This window comes from Hyperolius riggenbachi, chromosome 8 (genome assembly GCF_040937935.1).
Source record: "Hyperolius riggenbachi isolate aHypRig1 chromosome 8, aHypRig1.pri, whole genome shotgun sequence".
Classification (NCBI taxonomy): Eukaryota; Metazoa; Chordata; class Amphibia; order Anura; family Hyperoliidae; genus Hyperolius; species Hyperolius riggenbachi.
The window spans coordinates 277,092,928-277,102,381 of NC_090653.1; the positions used below are offsets into that span (position 1 = coordinate 277,092,928).

Genomic DNA, 9,454 nt, shown 5'->3' on the forward strand with positions numbered 1-9,454 from the left:
TGCTGGTTGGTTGAGACTGCTGGTTAGGAGAGTTCCAGATAACCGGAACTCTACTGTAATACTAATAACAATGGCAAAGGTTTATGTCCTTGTACACATCACCACAAGGAGTAGAAGCTGTGCGTACCTGCTAAGCTTCCTGGTGTTACTCTCAGACTCACTCCATCGGTCCAACATCTGCAGCAGCTTGGCCTGGAGCTCTGGGTCTCCTGCTACATAGGCTTCCATTAGATTGGTCCTCTCCATCAGGAATAAGGGGGTGCACATCTACAGAGAGCAGGAATAACCGAGCATTATATTTCCCTCATATTAGTTTGGTAGATCAAGACAGGTGCAGCAGCAGAAGAAAAGGGAGCAACAGTGGAGCAGAGGCGCCTTATTTTACCACTCCATAGTAAATCTTAGAGCTACTACTGCATATAGTCTAAGTGCCACTAGAAGCCTTATTCCTACAATTTATAGGATATAGCGGCTTTCAACTCGACCGGTTTCACCTCCTGGCATCATCAGGAAGGCGAAACTGAGAGCGGCATATGACTCTAAACAATCATTGTACCAGGGTGTGTGGAAGGCCCCATTATCTGTCGGATCCTAATTGGTTAAGGACCCCAAATGTAAGTACTAGTGTGCTCTGGGGCCGAAGGCTGAGTGACATCACCTGGAAGGCGTAGTTACATAGCAATGATACATGATGCTGAAGCAGGTAAATTAACATAAAAATCGATATCCTAAATATTTTTTTACGTTCTGCTAGGAGTCGTTAAGGCACCGATTTAACACAGGACTACTTTTAATAAAACAAGACGTCTGATTGGTTGCCCTTTCCACTAGTCTTGATAAAGCCCCTTTAATGTTTGGTCCATAGTCCCTGCAGCCTTGCACACTATGGTGGGTCTCTGGCCAGACCAGAAGGACGTTTCACACAGTGCATGATCTGCCCATCTATGGTGCTACTACCTGGGCCATGTCTGCATTAGCAGGCTATCCACTCACTTTTTCCAGGTCCAGATCCTGTTGTAATTTCAGCTTCGTAGCCAGTATAGCTGCCTAGAAAGAAAGAATCCAAATGAATATTATATACTTTAATTTGCATATTTAGTAGTAGTGCATTGTGGGTAACCACAAATGTTCATTTATAACTGCATTATTGCAAATTTCCTTCTGTTTTAAGAAGGCAATTACACCAAGCTTTGCTTTTTTAGTAGGAGGGCTTTTTGGTCCCTTTTATCCCCCTATACATTCCTAGTAGTTTGGGTCACCCTGAGCTGCTTGGTTACTCTGTTGTACTGGTCCAAGCCCTATTTCATACAGCTTTATCAATCCCTGCCATGTACTGATGAGGACCAAAAGTCCGAAACAGGCTGTCTACATGTGGGTTTGATATGGCTGTGTAAAACTTAAAGCTATAGGTTTGCTATAAACCAGCGGTTCTGGATGCTTGCTTGGCTTAACAAGGGCGAAAAGGGATAATTTGCATATTTAGTAGTAGTGCATTGTGGGTAACCATAAATGTTAATTTATAACTTAATTATTACAAATTTCCTTCTGTTTTAAGAAGGCAATTACACCAAGCTTTGCTTTTTTAGTAGGAGGGCTTTTTGGTCCCTTTTATCCCCCTACACATTCCTAGTAGTTTGGGTCACCCTGGGCTGCTTGGTTACTTCTTAATCATTTCCATAAGGCTAGCGCTGAACCATTCCAAAATCATTTAAAGAAACACTGCAGTGGCTCCAATTATCTGAATCCACAATAACATCCTAAAAGAGAAAGGTTTACTAAAAACATGTCTTGCCGTTTCTTATTTTGTACACATTCTTATTTTTGTTATCCTATCAACTAAAAACTGTGCTGAAATTCGACACTAGAGTGCCTGGATTTGCAGCTCTGCTAACCCCTCCTTAACCCCTCCCTTCTGATGGGTCATGCTGTCTGTTCTCCCGTCTGCAGAGACAGGATCACCCATGAGACAGCAATGGATACAGAGCCAGCTCGCAGCAGCAGCACTGAGCGCACATGTGCTTCCCCTTAAATTGGCTCTAGACTATGATGGACACATGACTATGATAGGATTAGACTGTGAGCTCCTCTGAGGACAGTCAGTGACATGAATATGTACTCTGTAAAGTGCTGCAGAAGATGTCAGTGCTATATAAATACATAATAATAATATGGTAGGACATTAGACTATGACTATGATAGGATTAGACTGTGAGCTCCTGCTCTGCGGACAGTCAGTGACATGACTATGTGCTCTGTAAAGTGCTGCAGAAGAGGTCAGTGCTATATAAATACACAATAATAATATGGTAGGACATTAGACTATATGACTATGGTAGGATAAGTTTGTGAGCTCCTCTGAGGACAGCCAGTGACGTGATTATGTAAAGTGCTGCAAAGGAGGTCAGTGCTATATAAATAAATACACAATAATAATATGGTAGGACATTAGACTATGGTAGAATTAGATTGCGAGCTCCTTTCCTAACCAAATTTCCATTACGGTAGTGGTCCAAATTGATCATTTTTCGATCGTTCATATGAAGAACCGTTTGTAAACGATCGTTCAGCAAATTGTATCATTAGTGGCCACCTTTACAGTCTTGATTCATCAATCTTGTCATGCCGGTGAAGTGTCATACACATGTACAAGGACTGGTGCCTAGCAGGGATGGGGATTCGATCCCTAGGATGACAGTTTGGGGCCAAGTTCTGCGCACATGCATCGCTAGCCTGCAAGCTAGTGACATGTTTTGCTGCCATAGAGCGGGGAGAGCCGACAAAGTGGCCCATGATGGAGCGGCATGGAGTGGGCGGGGCAATTAAGAGAACAAGGCCAAGAGGATAACGCGCTGATGCATCAAAGGGGATCTGTGCCCACCGTGCTCACGCTAGATTCCAAGCAGGGCAGCGCATCGGATGGGGAACGATATACACACCTTAGATTCTCGGCAGAAGTGATCGTTGTTGGCCACCTTTGAGGGATTTTCATCTAGTGTGTATACACAGCTTGAAGGACGTCTGAAGTGAGAGGGATATGGAGGCCGCCATATGTTTCCTATTTTTACACAATGCACATTGCCTGGCTGTCCTGTTGATCCTCTGCCTCTAATGCTTTTAGCCACAGACCCTGAACAAGCATGCAGATCAAACTTTCAAGAAAAATGATGCGCTGCCCAGAACAAATCAAATCAATCCCCCCAGTAGTCAATAATCGCCGTGCAAGGAAAGTTCTGTTAGTGCGCTGTGGTCAATCCTGATTGTAGCTGTAATATTTGATTGCAATGCACTCCACTGCGCGCTTCCAATAGTCAGTCTTAAAAAAAGACAACCCTACATAGCGTAATACTGTTACAACAAGTTTGCTTGCATATTTCCACAACTCAGGCGTGAAAGTGATAAGCAGTGGGCCCCTGATGAGTCCTGGTGACGAAACGCGTAGGGCGGGGCCATCACACTTGACGCAGGTCACGTGATCGCACGGAACACGTAAGTCCGGGGAGGTGCGGGAGCCGGCAGAGCGGGACGCTGCGGACGGCTGTTGGAGTGAAGCGCATTGGACCCATGAGACTTGCCGTTATGACATACTAATTCTTTCCATTGGGAGCTTGTAAGTTGCTGGAGTGCGCAAGAGGCACAGTTGTGTTTTTATTTGGAGCTAACATATTGCGCTATGGAAAATTTGTATGTGTTTTATTAAAGGCCATTTTATGATATGAGGGAGGGAGACACCGAGAGCCCAATATGGTGTAGTATGTACTGAATTGGGTAATAGGAAGAATGATTGTAAGAATATACTCACAAGTCTGGGTTACCCTCCATGCAACCACTGTATAGGTAGGTGGGGGAGATTAGACCTGTCCCCACTAAGGATTAAGAAGTCGCTCTCTGTAGTTCAGAAGAAAAAGGGGCCAAATCCCCTCCACCTGGGGTGGACTCAAATTGTACGCAGTAGTACAGAGGCGCCAGTAGTGTAAAATATTCAATAAAACTATTAAAAGGAGGGGGGTAGTGGTGGACTTCCCTCCCTAATGCCAACACAAGATATAGTTGGTTGTTCAAACAACAATAATTTATTCACATACTCCAATTGCAACACGTTTTGTGGGCACATCCCACTTCATCAGGCTATAAAAGCAGGAGTATCACAACTTGTATTATAGGTCACAAAGTTTAGCGCCTCTATATTTTTATGTTTTATGATATGGAATGGGATGTGATCACTGAAGTTCTGAGTGACACATGTTACATGCGAGATTGCCACCTGAACATGGTGGTTTACATCTGGTGAGCCTGATTGGTTTATGAGGTGGTGGGCACCACGAGTGAGCACTGCTTATCACTTTCACGGCTGAGTTGTGGAAATATGCAAGCAAACTTGTAACAGTATTACGCTATGTAAGGTTTGTCTTTTTTAGGACTGACTATTGGAAGCGTGCAGTGGAGTGCATTGCAATAAAAAAAAATAAAGCGTGTAGATCAGGTGCTCTCACTAGTTTAGCTGCCTGTTTGTGTCAGGTGAGTGAATCAGATACTACTGATGCCTGAAAGATCAGAGCTGCCAGAGAACTGGTATTTTTCAAAAAGAAAACAATATGGCAGCCTCCATAGCCGTCTCACTTCAGGTGTCCTTTAAAGGGAACCTGAAGAGAGAGGAATATGGAGTCTGCGATATCTAATGTTAAGCAATAACCAGTTGCCTGGCTGTCCTGCTGATCCTCTGCCTCTAATACTTTTAGCCACAAACCCTCAACAAGCATGCAGCAGATCAGATGCTGACCGAATTCTGACGAGGATTAGCTGCATGCTTGTGCAAGGCGTTTGATTCTGACACTAACAATGTCAGAATAATCAGCAGGGCTGCCGGGCAACTGGTATTGTTTAAAAGGAAATAAATATGGCAGCCTCCATATCTCTCTCACTTCAAGTGTCCTTTAACATACAAACATGGAATTACAAAAAACAACACACAAAGAAAAGTATAAACACTTGCAGCAGTAAATCTGTGCATTTATTTGTACAGATTTCTACAATGGCCTAAAGAGGGTCAACTAATGAATAAACAGGGACAGAGGGATTTGGCTACAAACAGAAAAAGAGGGACAGTCGGGAAATAGGTGATGGGGAATAAACGCAAAACCTCAGCACTGCAGAAACAAAATAGTACACAATCCCGAACTGCGAAGCCAAAACACTGTGGCACCTGAAGCACCAGGGACAGATCTGATCATACAGGCCGCAGCTAATTCCCCCATGGCCTAGGCAGCTTTCACAAACTTGGGATGGGGAGGAAGGAGATAATAAGGTAACTAGGCAGTTTACATGACAGGTTCTCTTGTAGTACAGACTCTATAGTATTAATTCTCGTCTTGCGGCCAGACAACATTTCCTCAGGTAATACCGGCAGGAAACCGGGGTTCTCCAGGCCTGTAGCTCGCCACACTCGGGGCGCTCAGACGGAGGCCACCCTGAGGCCTGAAATACATCACGGGCCCATTCATTCCCGGGAGCCTTGGCTAATCCAAGCTGACAAGGGGCTGAATGCATTTGCTGCATCAGAAGGCAGTGAAGCATGCACAGACTGCCAGACTGGCCCTCTGTTTGTGTGACAATGGCCATTCTCCGCGGGAGGGGCCTGCCTGTGACAAGAGGCAGCTTTGTCCTCCCCTCTCTGCCTTTGGAGTGCAGGGAAGTCTCATTCAGCTGGCCACAGTCACTCTTTGAAAAGGCTGAAGTGTAACATGAGACGGCCATGAAACACTAGCCAGCCTTCTGCCTACCCCTTATTATTCTCAGGCACCGCCTGTTGCATTCAGGGGGTCTTCAGAGAATAGCGGCACACTATATGAGCCTCTGCTGTGCTCTGAATTCCACCATTGTCTGCTAATAATCACCACCAGAAAGGAAGAGAGAGGGGAACGGAGGACACAAGCTTTACTGGAGCCATCTTGAAAGACACAAGCATCACTGGAGAAATCTTGAAGGACAAAGGCATCACTAAGGCCATCTTGGAAGACACAGACACCACCAGAGACACTTTTTTCAGGACTTGGGCTTCATTGAAGCACACAAGCATCACTGGAGTCATTTTAGAAGACAATGACATCAGTGGAGCCATCTTGGAGGACAATGACATCACTGGAGCCATCTTGGAGGACAATGACATGGCTGGAGCCATCTTGGAGGACAATGAAATCCCTGGAGCCATCTTGGAGGACAATGACATCAGTGGAGCCATCTTGGAGGACAATGACATCAGTGGAGCCATCTTGGAGGACAATGACATCAGTGGAGCCTTCTTGGAGGACAATGACATCACTGGAGCCATCTTGGAGGACAATGACATCACTGGAGCAATCTTTGAGGACAATGACATCACTGGAGCCATCTTGGAGGACAATGACATCACTGGAGCCATCTTGGAGTACAATAACATCACTGGAGCCATCTTGGAGGCACAGGCATCACTAGAGCCATTTTAGAGGACACAGGCTTTACTGGAGCCATGCTGAAGGACACAAACATCACATGAGCCATAATTGAGGACAAAAGCATCGCTAAGGCCATCTTGGAACAACAGAGGCTTTTACAAGGACAATTACATCACTGGAACCATCTTGAATGACAGAGGCTTCACTGGAGCCATCTTAGAGGGCAGAGGCCCAACTGGTGCCATCTTGTAGGACACATACATCACTGGAGCCATCTTGGAGGACAGAGGCATAACTGGAGCCATCTTGGAGGGCACATACATCACTGGAGCCATCTTGGAGGACAGAGGCATAACTGGAGCCATCTTGGAGGGCACATACATAACTGGAGCCATCTTGGAGGACACAGGCATCACTGGAGCCATCTTGGAGGACACAGGCATCACCGGAGCCATCTTGGAGGACACAGGCATCACCGGAGCCATCTTGGAGCACACAGGCATCACCGGAGCCATCTTGGAGCACACAGGCATCACCGGAGCCATCTTGGAGGACACATGCATCATTGGAGCCATATTGGAGGACACAGGCAACACTGGAGCCATCTTGAAGGACAGAGGCATAACTGGAGCCATTTTGAAGGACACATATCACTGGAGCCAACCCTAAACCTAGCATTAAGGTCCTGCAGGGAAGCTAAGCTAAATCTAATTATCCTCTCTGCTGATCGGATGATGCGATGCAGTCTCACTCTTTCTAGTTCTGAGCAAGAGCCAAACCAGATGGTCATAGATGTTATGATGGATTTGATGACGGCATTGCAGAACTGCACCACTAATTTTTATAGTAGGCCAAACTTTTTCAGCTGCCGTAGGTGATACATACTCTGTTGCGCTTTCGTGATGATGGTGACAGTATTTTTGTCCCACTTTAAGTTGAAGGAAATTATGGACCCAACAAATTTGAGTAAATCTACACAGGTTAATGTAGATTCATTTATCGCTAAAGGGAGGTGCTAGGGTGGGCAGTTCTCATAAAGTCTTTAAGGGTCCAACTTTAATCTCAGGGCTTAATATACCATCTGAAAGTTTACCAAGCACAGTGCCAAAATATTACCTTTGAATACAAAAAAATTTGGTCACATGACCTGAGGAACCTCAAATCAGCCGTGTTCTAAAAGGAAGCCTAACTGCCCTTTCCCTAAACACATAAGCACTGCACAAAGGGACAAAGTAAAATTGGGCCAGGGTGGTGCATCTGATCACGGTAACCAATCATAATCCTTGTTACAGTTAATAAGCCTAGAACCTATTGGACGATGAGATGCTCAGAGCAGTTCCTTCACTTTTACTTGTTTCCTTTGCAGCTCATGTCCCTTTATAAATCATGAAGGCCACAATTCACTTGTCAGAGTCTCACCTCTCTATATTTGCCAGAATCGTGCAAGTGTGTGACGTAGCCCAGCAGGAAGGAGCGGTCAGCCCGATGTAGTTGATAGATGGCGAGCAGGTAGTCTAGGAGTTGCCCCTCTGTGACCAGGCCGAATACCCGAGCCTGCAGCTTCCTCAGCCTCAGCCCAGACTGAAAACAGAGAAAAGGGAACAGGTGCGTTACACAGTAGAGACATACACACATGACCAACAACCCTCGTTAGAAAACTAACGATCCCCAACAATAATGTGATAAAAGAACCATATCTGACATAGACGTAATGATCAGCACCACCTTTAGAAATGTATCTTCATTTATTGAGTACAAAAGACATACACATTAAAATAAAGAACTGTAGGGCAAGACAGTCCACTGTTTCGGGCTTCTGCCCATCTTCATGTTGCCCAGTTCTAGAACTGAGCAACATGAAGATGGGCAGGAGCCTGAAACAGTGGACTGTCTTGCCCTACAGTTTTTTAGTTTAATGTGTATGTCTTTTGTACTCAATAATGAAGATACATTTCTAAAGGTGGTGCTGATCATTACATCTATGCTGAAATTTTGATCATGTGGTGTCCAGGATAGGATCTTCTGCACACCTTACTATTCCTGATTGGATAGTTAGCCAGTGCGTGTGACTTCACTGAGAGAGCCATTACTGAACCACATCTGACAACAATATGACATATCACAGCATAACGACGGTCTACCGGTGGATCGGAAGCTCAAAGCTGAGGAACCGGAAGTACGCAGCATGAAGGTTTTCAATTAAATCATCATTTATTATCGTTATTTCTACCGATAATCACTGTTTATCCTCTGAATGGATCCACCAGGATGGATCAGTCTAGTGGACAATAATCATGGTTTGCTGGGGTCCTTTAGTGCCACATTTGCAATTACATGTCAACGATTATCATTCGTTGGTCGTTCATTGCTAGTTTTTCAATGATTTTAAACTACCGTGTGCACAGAACATATCTAGAGAAAGCAGGTAAATACACTTCTGAACCACGTGCACTACAGGCCAACCAATCAGCTGTCCAAAAGCCACAACCCCACAAACATACAGGTTCCAATATCCTTTTTTTGAAGGGGAAGAAAGTCAAGTGACTTCTACAGCTGGTTAAAAATTGCTAGACACCTACCTGGTGTTCTCAGCAAACGCATACGTTGCTCGGTTGCACACAGCATGCCTAACGTTATTCCAGTGAATTCTGCTGCACCTTACTGCTACTGCACCAATGTGAACATTACATTACAATTTAATCAAATCACGTTTGCTAAGCCATTATACTGTCTGGTGCAAAGAAAGCCGCAGGGAGACTTGGGCGCAGGATACAGCTATACGGCTTACCCTGCTCCTGCACAAGTCCTGGCGGTGTTAATTACTATTCCCCCTCCAGGTCCACGTGGATGGCAGGGAAGGATGTAATTCGGCTGCCAGCTATTGCTGGCGGCCGATTTACAGTGTTTTAAAAGTAACTTCTGCTCCGTCTTCTGACGGTGGCAAAGTTACTCACTGAGCACAGCTATAGCTGTAATACCTATTACAGTCTATGATGGCGCCGGCTGTGCCCAAATCTTTCTGTGCT

At 45.1% G+C, this 9,454-nt stretch overlaps 1 protein-coding gene across 5 annotated transcripts in view; it reads right to left on the minus strand.

The window, feature by feature from the left end:
* The window catches only part of EXD3 (exonuclease 3'-5' domain containing 3), a 470,687-nt gene that overhangs the window by 325,362 nt on the left and 135,871 nt on the right, over positions 1–9,454 (minus strand). For all 5 annotated transcript variants that reach the window (XM_068248968.1, XM_068248969.1, XM_068248970.1 and 2 more), the window contains 3 exons: positions 7,848–8,009; positions 994–1,047; positions 128–267 (listed from right to left, as the gene is read on the minus strand). In XM_068248968.1, coding sequence (XP_068105069.1) covers positions 128–267; positions 994–1,047; positions 7,848–8,009 — 356 coding nt within the window. The remainder of the gene's footprint in view (positions 1–127; positions 268–993; positions 1,048–7,847; positions 8,010–9,454) is intronic.